The sequence below is a fragment of the Arachis ipaensis genome, chromosome B09 (assembly GCF_000816755.2).
Source record: "Arachis ipaensis cultivar K30076 chromosome B09, Araip1.1, whole genome shotgun sequence".
NCBI classification, from domain to species: Eukaryota; Viridiplantae; Streptophyta; class Magnoliopsida; order Fabales; family Fabaceae; genus Arachis; species Arachis ipaensis.
This window is the reverse complement of record NC_029793.2, coordinates 1,691,975-1,705,683: the sequence shown is the minus strand read 5'-3', so window position 1 is coordinate 1,705,683 and position 13,709 is coordinate 1,691,975. Positions and strand designations below refer to the sequence as shown.

The following is a 13,709-nucleotide window of genomic DNA, read 5'->3' as shown; positions in this document are numbered from 1 at the left end:
GGTCGATGATGCTGGTTTTGATCGGAATATATATTTGTACATAGATATACGATGGCATACAAATAAACATGAAAATAGCATTTTTGTAATATAATTATTCTGCAAATATTTTATGTCCGACTGTTTTAAAGTTTCTAACTTTGCAATGTGCTAAGTTTCTTCAAATTGAGAGGTGTCAAAAATTAGATAAAATTGAGGAAGCTATGAATTTGAAGCTGGAAACAATAACAGGAGAGTCAGATTCTAGCTATGGCATACCAATTTAGGATTCAAATACACACTACAATTCACATTCTCATAGAGGAAACTTAGAAAGCAAAGATCTTCCATAATATGTTCTTGCTGCTGGAATGAGAGAAACAAAAAAGTGATGTTATGAACCTTTGGGGTGGTTGGTAAACCATGTGTGGATAAATGTGAGAACAAGACCAAGTGAAGATATGAGTTGTTTGATGCGTTTATATGATCAGCTGGAAGGTAATAATTTTGCAGCCATTGTTTTCTTATGCTTTCACAGAATGTTATTATCACACACACAACTCAAACAAGTCATGCATATCATTTAATAATTCATCATTGTCTATGAAGAATCCTTGATTTGAGGATTGAGCAAGTTGTGTTAGGAGAGACATGTAGCGTTCTATTTCAGTAAATTGTACTCTCATTAGATGTAAATTACAAATTCCAATTCTATATATATTTTCCATCTTTCCCATTCCATTATTTGCATAGCAGCTATCTTTTGTCATGGTAATATTGTTTGCTTGTTGAAGTTTCCAAATATGCAATGTGCTTCAAATTAAAATAATGGAAATCATGAATTTCAGCATCATAATAATAAACAGGAGATGCAAATTCGAAATACTGCATAGGATTGAAATATACTCTGCAATTCACATGCTCATATGAGTGATGTTTTATTATAAAAATCTTAGCAAACACCATATAAATTGATTTAGAAAGTTCATAATGAGCCTGTGACTACAAGCCTGCAACATTGTTAAGTATTAAAGTTTCTAATTATGAATGTGAGCATTGCAATTGACAACAGCAAACAAGAGAATCAGATTCCAGGTACTGCATACAACTTTAGGATTCAAATACAGACCACAGCTTACAGCTCACAAAGTCATACAAGTGATGCTTTATTCATCATCAAACACCTCAAAACTAGAACTGGAAAAGCAAACCATGTGATTATGAAGCTTTAGGGTGGATGGCAAACCATGTCTGGATAAATGTGAGAACAAGGCCAAGTGTGGCAGCCAACAAAGCAATGATGGTCCATGGCGAGCGAAAAAAGGTGTTATAGGCCTCTCCCATCCAAGTCAGAATCTTGATCCTGCCTCGTTTGGACTCAAAATGTGAATGGATTTGGTCTCTGATGTTAGCAAACCACGGCGTCTCAGGCACCAAAATAATGTCCATCTTATTGAACAGATCAGACACTTCTTTGTCACTTGCAAGTTCATTGATAAGTATGCCAGCCAATCTCAGCTCCTTCACGTCCTCCGGCTGGTCAACAAGAGAGCTCAGGAGAACTAAATATGAACTGATCTCAAAGTCGCTGTGAAAATGAGTCATCTCATAGGCTACTAGGTTGAGGAATATATGAGGCATTGTGCCATCCACAACTAGCTCTGGAAGATGTAATATCCCATCTTTGAAGCTGGGATAGATCGAGTTTCCAGCCGAATGTCTTCTCAAACTAATCCCAGCTGCCTTGAGTTCTCGTATGCTTCCAATCCTATACTTTGTAAGGTGCAAGGATCTCCTCTTGATCTTCATCTCGGCCGCCGGAATCTCTTTATGGATTGTGTCGAGGTCTCTCATCAAGAGGGCCCTCCGTAGATAATCTAGAAGATGGACAGGATCCTCTCTGTTTTGATCATAATCTCCCTGGACAACTAGTTTGAGTTCTTGTGCTGCTTCTTGTGTGGTCTTCTTTCCCTTTCCGAGCTCGGGTGCCGTCTTAACACCATGAACTTGAAGGAAGGTGTGGAGGCATTTCTCAAGCCTGGCTTCATCTTTGCAAAAGAGCCTCAGCACTTGAAAAGGAATTTGGTTGTCCATGACAAGAAGATCCTCGTACATCCGCACAAGCTTGTCGACGCTAATCTTTAGTTCTCGATGGGGATCAACTGAGTCTCCTGATTTTTCCAACAAATGAAGTATAGAACATCCATCCACTACTAATAACCATGTGATGAACTCGTACGTGTCTCTCACATCGCCGTAGTAACAAGACATGCTTTGCCATATATCTTCTCCATGCAGCTGACTTATTTCTTCGAGCATTTCTGATTCACGCATTATTGTGTTATATAGATCTTTGAAAGATTGATTAGTGTTACGGATCCGGCCCACCATCCCGGATCCAAGACCGAACCCAACACTGGTTCCCCGGGTCCGACCCGTTCCTCACTTCTAGAAGGCCCGAAAACGGCATTCTCAGACTCCTAACCGACTTTCGAATTCAAACGTCTCCTTTATCTTAGCCAAACAAGATAAGATAAGATATTCTTCATCACCTATAAATAGAGGACTCAAAGTCCCTCCAGGTATTCATTCATTCTGCACACTTTCTACCTCTCAGATCCATTCTGACTTGAGCGTTGAAGTGTCTTTGCAGGTACCACTCCCCATCGCCCCAGTCAAGCGATCCGGCATCCGCCTCGACCCGCAGGTCCCCGATCCACCTCTCAACCCGTACCAGAGACATCTTGTACATTGGCGCCGTCTGTGGGGACCCTGCGCCAACCGGGCCCGATGGGGGACGTCCTAGAGGAGACCCCCTCAAGCCAGGATGACTCTCAACCAATTAACCCGACCCCCGAGCACCGTGAAGTCACAAACCGAGAAAGAATAGCGAGTGCGGTCCAAAACGCAAACAATCACGACGTCACGGACAGACGACATCATGAGAAAGCCAGCGACAAAGCAGCGCAGATCATCCAGGATCTCTGCCTCCGGGTTCAGGAACTCGAAGGCAAGATAACCAACAAAGGAAAACACAACAACGAGCACGGAAGCCACGCAACCTCCAGATCAAGATCTCGCCGCAGTAGATCGCCAAACCGAAGAAACGACAGAAGAAACGGTCGCAGTCCATCACGCGATCGCAGACACGAGACATCACCAGAACGGCGATACAACAAAAAACATAACCGTAGCACCTCTCGAGATCTGAGTTCTCAACACTACTCAGACGAAGATCGGAGGGACCGAAACACCAAGCGCACGAGAAACGACCACATAATAATGGGCGCTACACCCTTTACAGAAAGAATCCTAAGAGCAAAACTCCCCAAAGGCTTCGACAAACCTACTGATATGAAGTACGACGGAACCAAGGATCCCCAAGAACACCTAACGGCTTTCGAAGCCAGAATGAACCTAGAAGGAGCAGCCGACGCGGTCCGATGCAGAGCTTTCCCGGTAACCCTCGCCGGGCCAGCGATCAAATGGTTCAACGCCCTCCCAAACGGGTCCATAACCAGTTTCCACGATATCACACGAAAATTCATGGCCCAGTTCACTACAAGGATCACTAAAGCCAAACACCCCATCAGCTTGCTCGGGGTCACACAAAAACAAGACGAATCCACAAGAAAATACCTCGACCGCTTCAACGACGAATGCCTAACGGTCGACGGACTCACGGATTCCGTCGCAAGCCTCTGCCTGACCAACGGACTAATGAACGAAGATTTTCGCAAACACCTCACCACCAGACCGGTATGGACCATGCATGAGATCCAGAACGTCGCCAAAGACTACATCAACGACGAAGAAGTCAGCCAAGTCGTCGCGGCCAACAAGCGGCAGCACGGCAACAACCAACGCGGCAACTCGGCTTCTCACCATAACGCAACACCCAAAGAGAATCAACGGGACCACCCGAGGCCGACCAACCGGACACCGAGAGTAGGCAAATTCTCCAACTACACACCCCTAACCGCACCAATTACCGAGATATACCACCAAATAGCGGACCGAGGCATCATTCCAAAAGCCCGACAACTCAAGGAAAGGACAGGAGGCAACAAAACCCTCTACTGCGAATACCACCGAGGCTACGGTCACAAAACGCAAGATTGTTTCGACCTTAAAGACGCCCTTGAACAAGCCATACGAGACGGCAAACTCCCAGAATTTACCAAAATCATCAGGGAACCGAGACGCCCGGAGAGAGACAGGTCACCGGAGAGAGAAGGACGTAACCCGAGAACCCAAAAGCGACCCCCAAGAGAAAGTCCAGGAAAAGACCCGACCATCATAGTAAACGTCATCACGGGCAAAGATGCACCATGCAAGTCAAAATCCAAGATAAAAAAGGACCTCCAGGTAATGGCCGTCAGAGACCAAGCCCCAACTCCCGTATCCAACAAAGCAATAACCTTCCTACCCGAGGACTGCCAGCACGGCACCGCAGCCGAAGACGCACCCTTCGTGATCTCGGCGAAAATCGGAACCGGATTAGTCCGAAGAATACTAGTAGACACCGGAGCAGATTCCAACATCCTCTTTCGAGGGGCCTTCGACAAGCTTGGGCTCCGCGACGAAAATCTTCAAACGCACCGCAACGGTGTCACGGGACTCGGGGACAACTTCCTCAAACCGGAAGGCTCCATCACACTCCCCCTCACCATAGGAACCGGTGACAAGAGGAGGACACTCATAGCCGAATTCGTGGTCCTAAAAGACTCCACTGCCTACAATGTCATCCTCGGAAGAAAGACGATCAATGACTTTTCGGCCATCATCTTTACCAAATACCTCCTTATGAAGTTCATAGCGGAGGACGACTCCATCGGGACCATCCACGGAGATCGGGAAATCGCGGCAGAATGCGACAACACCAGCCTGGCTTTACGGAAAAAATCCCGCAACGCAGCCGGGATATTCCTGGCCGACCTAGATGCCCGACAAGACGGCCAACCTAGACCCGAACCAGAAGGCGACATGGAGAAGCTGCAAATAGGACAGATCAAGGACGAATACACCTTCATCAACAGGAACCTCCCTTATGACCTAAAAGAAGACCTTTCCCAATTTTTAAAACAAAACAGAGACCTGTTCGCTTTCACTCCAGCCGACATGCCAGATGACGAGCCCAAAAAACCTACGCGACGTTCAGAAGCTCACCGGCCGACTGACAGTCCTATCTCGCTTTCTCGGAGCATCAGCCCAAAAAGCAATCCCCTTCTTCAAACTAATGAAGAAAGGAGCCCCCTTCATATGGAAAGAAGAGTGCGAAGCGGCATTCCAACACTTCAAGGAAACCCTGGCGGAACCACCAATCATCGCCAAACCCCAAACAGGGGAAACCCTGTACTTATACCTCTCCATAACGGAAGAAACACTCGCGGCGGCACTCATCCGAGAAAACAAGAAAAAGGAGCAAAAACCTATATACTTCACAAGCAAAGTCCTACAAGACGCAGAGACCCGCTACTCGCGCCTAGAAAAACTAGCCTTTGCCCTCCTCACGGCGTCCCGACGCCTGCGGCAATATTTTCAAGCCCACCCCGTAACGGTTCGAACCGACCAAGCAGTCAAACAGGTACTACAGAAGCCCGACCTAGCGGGTAGAATGCTAGCATGGTCCGTCGAACTATCCCAATTCGACATCAAGTTCGAACCCCGATACGCAATCAAAGCACAGGCCATGGCCGACTTCATCGCAGAGATGACCCCAGGAAACACCCCCCCGAGGCATGGAAACTACACGTCGACGGCTCCTCGAACGTCACTTCCAGAGGCGCCGGTGTCATTCTGGAAAGCCAAAACGGCGTCGTGATCGAACAATCAGTCCGATACGATTTCCCGGTCTCAAACAACCAAGCAGAATACGAGGCCCTCCTGGCAGGCCTAACCCTAGCCAGCGAAGTCGGGGCAAAAGTCCTGGAGATCAACACGGATTCGCAAGTAGTCAGTTCCCAAATCAACGGAGACTACCAAACGCGAGATCCCCTACTACAACAATACCTCGCCAAGGTCAACAAACTAAAAGAAGAATTCGACCAGGTAATCATACAGCACGTCCCCAGGGAAAGAAACGCCAGAGCCGACCTCCTCTCCAAACTTGCTAGCACCAAGCCAGGACACGGCAACAAATCGCTAATCCAGGAGGTCGTCAAAACGCCGTCCGTATCCTTAACAGCCGACACCCACCTGACACACTCCCACCACAAATCATGGACCTACCCCATCCTACAGTACCTCCTCAACAGGGAACTGCCCGAAGACCCTAAAGAGGGAAAACGAATAAAAAGGGAAGCCGCCGGTTATACGGTCGTCGCAGGACAACTATACAAACGCGGATTCTCGCAACCCCTGCTCAAATGCGTCGAGCCCGGGAGCACGGAATACATACTCCGCGAAATCCATGAAGGCTGTTGCGGCCACCACGTCGGAGGTAAAACCCTTGCCCAAAAAGTCATCCGCGCCGGCTACTTCTGGCCCACGATCATCCGGGACTCCATGCAACTAGTGAAAAACTGCGATAAATGTCAACGGCACGCCAACATCCACCAAGCCGCCCCGCATCAGCTCAGCATCATATCGGCAGAACGGCCATTCGGCACGCGCCTTCATCGTCTCCTCGGTAGCAGCAATTGCATCCTTAGCATCGGCCAACAGTTCCGTTTTCTCCCTCTTCAATGTAGCAACCTCGGCATTTAGAGCCTCCGTCTCAGCAAGAAGTACGGCAGCCCGGGAACCCGCATCGGAAGCCTTGCGCCGCTCCTCGCCCAGCTGAGAAAGGAGTGAAGTCTCAACCTCGGAAAGCCGGAGAATCTCCGCCCCAGCTTCCTCCAAAGACTTCACCGCCTTCCCCCTCGCAATCTCGGCAGCATCGAGCTCCTCCTTCAACTTAGCCACCTCGGCCTGAGATTGGCGAAGCTTCTTATCCAATAAACCAACCTGAGCCATCACAGGCTCAGCCTTCCGAACAACAACAGCAGAGCGAAGGAGAGCACGATACACCGACTTAGCCTGGAACGAGACATCACAGCCATCAAAATAAGGCTCCGTGCCGGGCATCAAATGCTGATCAATAAAACCAGGAGCATCAAAACGACGATCCATCACACTTGGCACCAAACCCTCCTCAAAAGTCTCGCTGCTCGGGTCCTCGGGCCTCTTTCTCTTCCGAGAAGCCTCGGCAGCCGACACTACCACAACCTCAGGAGAGTTCACATGGCCAGGGGAAACTTGAACCTCTGCCCGAGCAGCCGAGGAAATCACCTCCTGGGAAACCGGTTGGGATTCCACGGCAGGATTGGAGACAGGGGTAGAAGGAGACGAGGATCCCTCCTCCCGACCCATCGCCGCCTTCAACCTAGCCAGAGAAGTCAGCCCACCAGCCATCTCAACTGAAAGAAATAAAAAACAGGATTACAAAAAGGCAAGAATAGAACATACGAAATCGGGAAAAGAAGACAAAGCACACACCGATATACGCCCGACAAGCCTCGGGATCCCCCATGACGTCCCGAGGATTCAACGGACGCTCACCAAATAAATGCCACAAAACATTGGCAACGTCCTTATCCTCCGGGGACAAGCCATCGTAGGTAAATTTAGTTAGAACCGACGGGCCAGCCTGGAAATTCCAATACGTCGGAAACCGACGAACGCCCTCCGGCGACAGCCAGAACGGATGGTGCCCCTGGACAGGACGCACCTTAAAATACTCCCATTTAAAACCATGAAAAGAATCCTCAAATAAACCAAAAATACGGCGATGAGGCTGAGCCCGGAAGGACATATACCCCTTCTTATGCTTCCCCTCCTTAGTCGGAAGAGTGCATAAGAAAAGAAAAAGAAAAACAGGAACAGAAGCCGGAAGGTCGAGATACCGGCACACCAACTCAAACGACCGCACAGCAGCCCAGCTGTTTGGGTGAAGTTGAGACGGCACCACGGAACACCGATTCAACAGATCTTGAACAAACGGCGAGAAGGGAAGTCGCACGCCAAGCCGAGTGAACATCGACTCGTAAACCCACATCCAATCCGGAACGGTGGGAGAATGCAGATTCAAGTAACAAACGCGCTCGTCGGCATCCGGGAGGACGAGCTCATACCGCCCCTCCTCATCACCACCGCCACAGATGGCCCCCTGATCACGGAGCCGTTGAAGGTCGCCCTCCGTCATCCGCGACGGAACGCCCCATACATCACTAGTCACCCAACCATAACGATTGGGAACGCCCCTGGAAGGGGCTACTGGAGCCCTCACACCCTCATTTCTCCGCCATTGCATACCTAAAACAGGGAGGAGCACCACCATCAGCCTACTAACCCTAGACAGAAGCAAGACAAAAACCTACACACCACTACCAAACCAACGCGGCGGTACACCGCCATCACCAAATGAATACGGCGGTGCTCGACCCCTCCAAAAACTCAAACAACCACCCCCCCAAAAGAGACTAGTTCAACGCAAAACTAAAAACAGGCAGAACAATGCATTGCAAAAAACAGAGCAGCATTCACAAAATAACAGGAAAAACGAAACGCGCTAACCTGGAAATGCAGAAAGAACACTTGAGGAAGCTCGAAAAGCAGAAGCAGCAAGCAAAAACCAAAAAAATGAAAGATCACAGAGAAAGGAGGGGACTTTCTGTTCAGAGAGAAATTCTTCAGAAGAGAATGGAAAAAGGAAAAAGAAAGGGAAACGAGCGAGGGAACTGAAATAAAAATCCAAAACGGTTTCAAAGAGAAGGGTGAACTGACACAATTACCCCTAGGCACAGTTAAAGCTAGTGGGGGCAGAAAAGGGAAAACGTCCCTTCACATTTAATGACCCTCCCTCGAAAAAAGAAACTAATAAAGCATCGAAGAACGCAACAGACACGGCAGAAGCGGAGGAGTCTCGTCAAACCAAAAAACGGTCAGGCGAACCCCCCAGCGAAACCAGAACCAAGGCACCGACCTCCCTCCAGAAAACAAACGAACTCCCAAGACAAACCGAAGCCCACGGACAGGCATCGCGCCTTTCAAGCGATGGACCGACCTTGTTCGCTCCCCCGCTGCGGGGGCAACTGTTACGGATCCGGCCCACCATCCCGGATCCAAGACCGAACCCAACACCGGTTCCCCGGGTCCGACCCGTTCCTCACTTCTAGAAGGCCCGAAAACGGCATTCTCAGACTGTGGGAATTTTTTCTCACACGAATCCCGGCTGCATTGAGTTCCCGGATGGTCCCAATCCTATACTTCCTGAGGTGCAAGGATCTCCTCTTGATCTTCTTGTGGTTGATAGCTTTGTAGAATGTGTGTTGGTCTCTCGTTAAGAGGGCCCTCCGCAGATAATCTAGAAGATGGACAGGGTCCTCATCATAATCTCCATCCACTGCTACCTTCACCTCTTCATTCTCTCTTTTCTTTCTCGGAAGCTTGGGTGCCGTCTCAACCTGAATACCATGAACTTGAAGGAAGTTGGAGAGGCATTTTTCAAGCCTGGCTTCATCCTGACACAAGAGCCTAAGTGATTGGAAAGGAAATTGGTTGTCCAAAATAAGCAGATCCTGGTGCACCCTCACAAGCTTGTCAATGCTAATCTTCAGCTCTTGCTCTGGATCAACTGAGCTCTCTGATTTTTCCAGCAAGTGAAGTACACAGCATGCCTCCACTATGATATGATCTGCGTATATGGTTGGTGCATCATATAATTTTTGCCACATAGGTTTCAGTAACCATCTTTTCATTCTGTTGTCATCACAGATTTCCCTAAATAAATCTTTAACGTTTAGATTAGTATCCTTAAGATACATTGCTGCCCATGCTTCCTTATACTGCTCTCCTTGTGTTGTTTTTGGATTAAACACACCAAGTGAAAACATCTGTGGCTTGTAATATCTATCAAACTCCGGCTTTTCGGCCATGTACTTTGGAACTCTTTGTATTTTAGGCCTTGAAACTCTGTTACCGGCTCTAGTTAATTGCTTCTCCGATTCTTCTATTCTCTCACACAGATCACTTGCCCACTCGGTAAAGACGGAATCATCTGCCTCCATTGTTGCTACTTGCTCTCTTTGTGCACACCAGAGTAGTCCCAATGGTTTTATGAGAAACCAAAACCATTGTTTAATCTCTGAATTCTATGGTTGACTCTTGTAGGCTAGTAGGGCCACTATTGTTGTTATAAATAATAAATAAATCATAAAAATAAGACTTAGGAATATAATTATCATCTTGTAGTGTCCTTTTGTCTGTCTTAAAGATGTTTAAAAAAAAAGAAGAAATAAACACGACCTATAGCCTATGAACTTTGAAGAGAGACATGTAGTGTTGTTTTGAACTCTGAAAGAAAAGTATATGCTCTATTTCTATGAATTTTCATCCCCTTGTAATTTATGAATGCCAATTCTATATGTTTTCACCTTCTTGATTATATGTCTAGTTTAGTTAAATGGTACTAATGTTTGCTCGGTCAACATAAATTCTGACACAAATAAAAGTATACTCAGATATATTTTGAAGGAGATGAGTAAATTTCTATAATAGTCCCTGAAATTCACGGAATTACCAATTTGGTTTTTGAAGTTCCAATTTTACTATAGTGATCCATAGATTGAGCTCCGAGTACTATAATGGTCCTTACACTTATTTCCGGTGATGACTCACCTGTTTCAGTACTGACGTGGCTATCATGTGCCACGCTGTCATCTATCAAATGCAAGCACTGAAAAACCTTTGCATAATATAAGTAGAATCATTCAAGTTCTGTAGAGCAAATCCAAATAAAGCATCAAATCTTTTAGGTAATCAAACAAGTGATCAAGATGCGTCAAAATTTAGAAGAATAAAAACAAATCAAGGCAACTAGCAGATAGTTTATCATCCTTAAAATAAGCAAGAGAGTTATATTCCAGCAGACGCATAACAGCATAAGACTCAAATACAAATTATTGTTCACATACTTATGTGAGTGATGGTTTATTCATAATCAAACACACAAAAGTAAAACTTAAAAACTAAAAAAAAAAAAAAAAGAATAATTCAGCCATATGAAAGGAGAGGACGCTGCAGTGGAGTCCTAAGAAAAGAACATGAATCATTCTTTGAGTGTGTCTTTTGGGTTGATTAGAGTTGATTCTGTTTATTCTCTGTTTTGGAAGGAAAGGATTATATATGCAGACACTGTTTTCCGATGCTTTCACTGAATTGTAAGACTACTTACACATAGATATCAAACAAGAAACCATGCATAGTGTTTTATTTCTTGCATGGGACAAGACAATTTCTTGTAGTTTTATAGAATGAATAATTGGTGTGAGGATCTTCAAAATTGTACTCTCAAGTCTCAACAAGTTTGTCAAGAGAGACGTGTAGTGTTGTTTTCAACTCTGAAAGAAAAGTATATATTTCCTCTAGTTCCGTGAATTTTCATCAAGTAAAATTGGAAGTTCATACAAATCCATTTTTCAATAATATTTTGGAGTTTTAGTTTAAAACTATTTTATGTGATTATGCTTTTAGACCGTCTCCCTTATTATTACTGGGAAATTTTTTTACTTATAGGTTCTAGAGAGAGCATTTGAGGAATGTGACAATGATCTAGATGCTGCCATCAAGAGGCTGAACGAGCTTTGCTTGGGGACTACTGATGGAAATACTGGAACTGCTGAAGAACCACAAGTTGCTATGCTTAGACATGTGTTTGGTCATAACACTATGGGAGAGGATGAAACTTGCTATGCTTAGACATGTGTTTTATGATTTTCTTTGAATAAACATACATTGCATGCTGAAGATTATGCTTAACAGTAACTTTTTATATCCTATTTCGGAGGTTTAACCTGTATAATTTATCATTAGCTGTTCTCTTTTCAGGAGAATTTGTTGCTAAAGGAGCAAATTAAGGTGCTGATTAAGGAAAGAAATTCTTTTAAAAATGCATTTAGAATCCAGCATGAGCGTTTTTCTGATTATGATGAAAAGAACCAAGAGTTGCAGCATTTGAAGCAGTTAGTATCTCAATATCAAGAACAGATCAGAACTCTTGAGGTGAGTATTAACTTTATCTCTGTTTCACACTAATCTCATTATTTCATTTAAATTTCTTTGATAACATGCCTTTGTATATTCTAATATAACCTTGAGTTATTTTGTTGGTAGGTGAACAACTATGCTTTGGCAATGCATTTGAAGCAAGCTCAACAGAGCAACCCCTTTCCAGGGCATTTCCCTCCTGATGTCTTCTAATTGCACAATGCAAATATTAGGAATATGTCATAATAAAGCCACCAAAGTAGCTGAATTTTTTTTCGTTGGGTCTAAGGTTCTGTCATTATTAGTTTCTGAGGGGGAAGGTAGGAATTGCATTCCATATGCTGTCAACCCGGCTTATAGTTATAATTTGATGTTGTAAGATGTTTTCAGTTAATTCAATTATCGCGGTTTCATTATTCCATTTTGTTGTCTTTTATTTTACGTTTGGCTTTTAATTGTTAGCACTGAGCAAGAAGCATATTTTGCTCTTAGAGCAGCTTTCTCTCCAATATTGTTCATAAATAAAACATGTTGTTTGACTGTTGAGCATTGCACTTATTCATGCAACGTTTTCACTCGCATTTACTTAAATTCTTAGAAAATTTAAACTAAAAATCTCCATCTCGTTATTGTAAGCCAGCTCCTCGTTCAATTTAAATTTTAAAAAATTATCAAAAGAAACGAACCATGGTTATGTGCTCAATTTGTTCTAGCTTGTAGCAGCGAATAATTGAGGCATACCATTTTAAAATTTTGCCCATTCATTGCTCTCCTGTATCTCTCTTCCTATGCAAACTTCTCTAAATCTTATTATCTATCGAATGCAAGCATTGAAAAACCTTTGCATAATATTTCACAGGCCAATGGTGATACCACAAAAAAGTTGTTCTTTACAAAATATAGAGAATTAAGTAAGATGCTTAAGGATAGATGTTTGGTTAAATTTAGGTAAAACATTAACTTGGTAGCATTTTTCTTAAAATTGTTTCCCTCCAAATTTAAACCCAAACTCAAATATAGATAAATCCACATGCTCGAATAATGTTTTATTCATCATCAAGAACATATAGCAAACTAGAAAAAGCAAAAGATCGTCCATAATATTGTGTTGATTCTGCTTTCTAGAATTAATTCTACATTGCACTTGAGACAACTTCTTGGCTTCTCTGAAATTACTGGGTTGAAACTAGCTCCTTGACGCTAGCAGGAACGAAGCACTGAGATTATGGCTATCTTAGTTTGTTGTTGAAAGAAAGGATAACATATGCAGACACTGTTTTATAATGCTTTCACCAACTTGTAAAGCTACTTACACAGATATCATACAAGACAATTTCTTGTAGTTTTTATAGAATGAATAATTAGCTTGAGGATCTTCAAAATTACTGTTAGCAAGCTTGTCAAGAGAGACATGTAGCATTGTTCTCAACTCTGAAAGAAAAGTATATGCTCTATTTTGTGAATTTTCATTAGGTGAAATATAAGTAATTGGAATTTCCGATAACTCTTTTTTCTCCCCCTCTTAACAGTGGAATTTTTGAAGTGTGTTTAGTTTTGTACTAGTATTTTTACCCGTAATAACGGACATATAAATTTTTTAAAATTATGGTCCACTTTGTTCCGACAATATAGATTATGCATAGCACAAAAGATTTATAAAATTAAACTACTTTTACAAAAAAAAGTTGTAGGTTGACAAAAGT

The 13,709-nt window shown here is 44.2% G+C and overlaps 1 protein-coding gene and 1 long non-coding RNA gene across 2 annotated transcripts; one reads left to right on the top strand and one right to left on the bottom strand.

Moving 5' to 3' along the window:
• On the bottom strand, positions 1,198 to 2,313 carry LOC110266249 (UPF0481 protein At3g47200-like). The gene has a single exon (XM_021110515.1). The coding sequence runs from the start codon at positions 2,311 to 2,313 to the stop codon at positions 1,198 to 1,200; it is 1,116 nt and encodes a 371-aa protein (XP_020966174.1).
• On the top strand, positions 11,349 to 12,560 carry LOC107617499. Its single transcript, XR_001614965.2, has 3 exons — positions 11,349 to 11,371; positions 11,536 to 12,021; positions 12,133 to 12,560. It is a non-coding gene; the product is annotated as an uncharacterized LOC107617499 (long non-coding RNA).

Bases quoted from the DNA above. Each gene is read 5' to 3' on its own strand.
- LOC110266249 (XM_021110515.1), bottom strand. From the start codon at position 2,313: ATGCGTGAATCAGAAATGCTCGAAGAAATAAGTCAGCTGCATGGAGAA.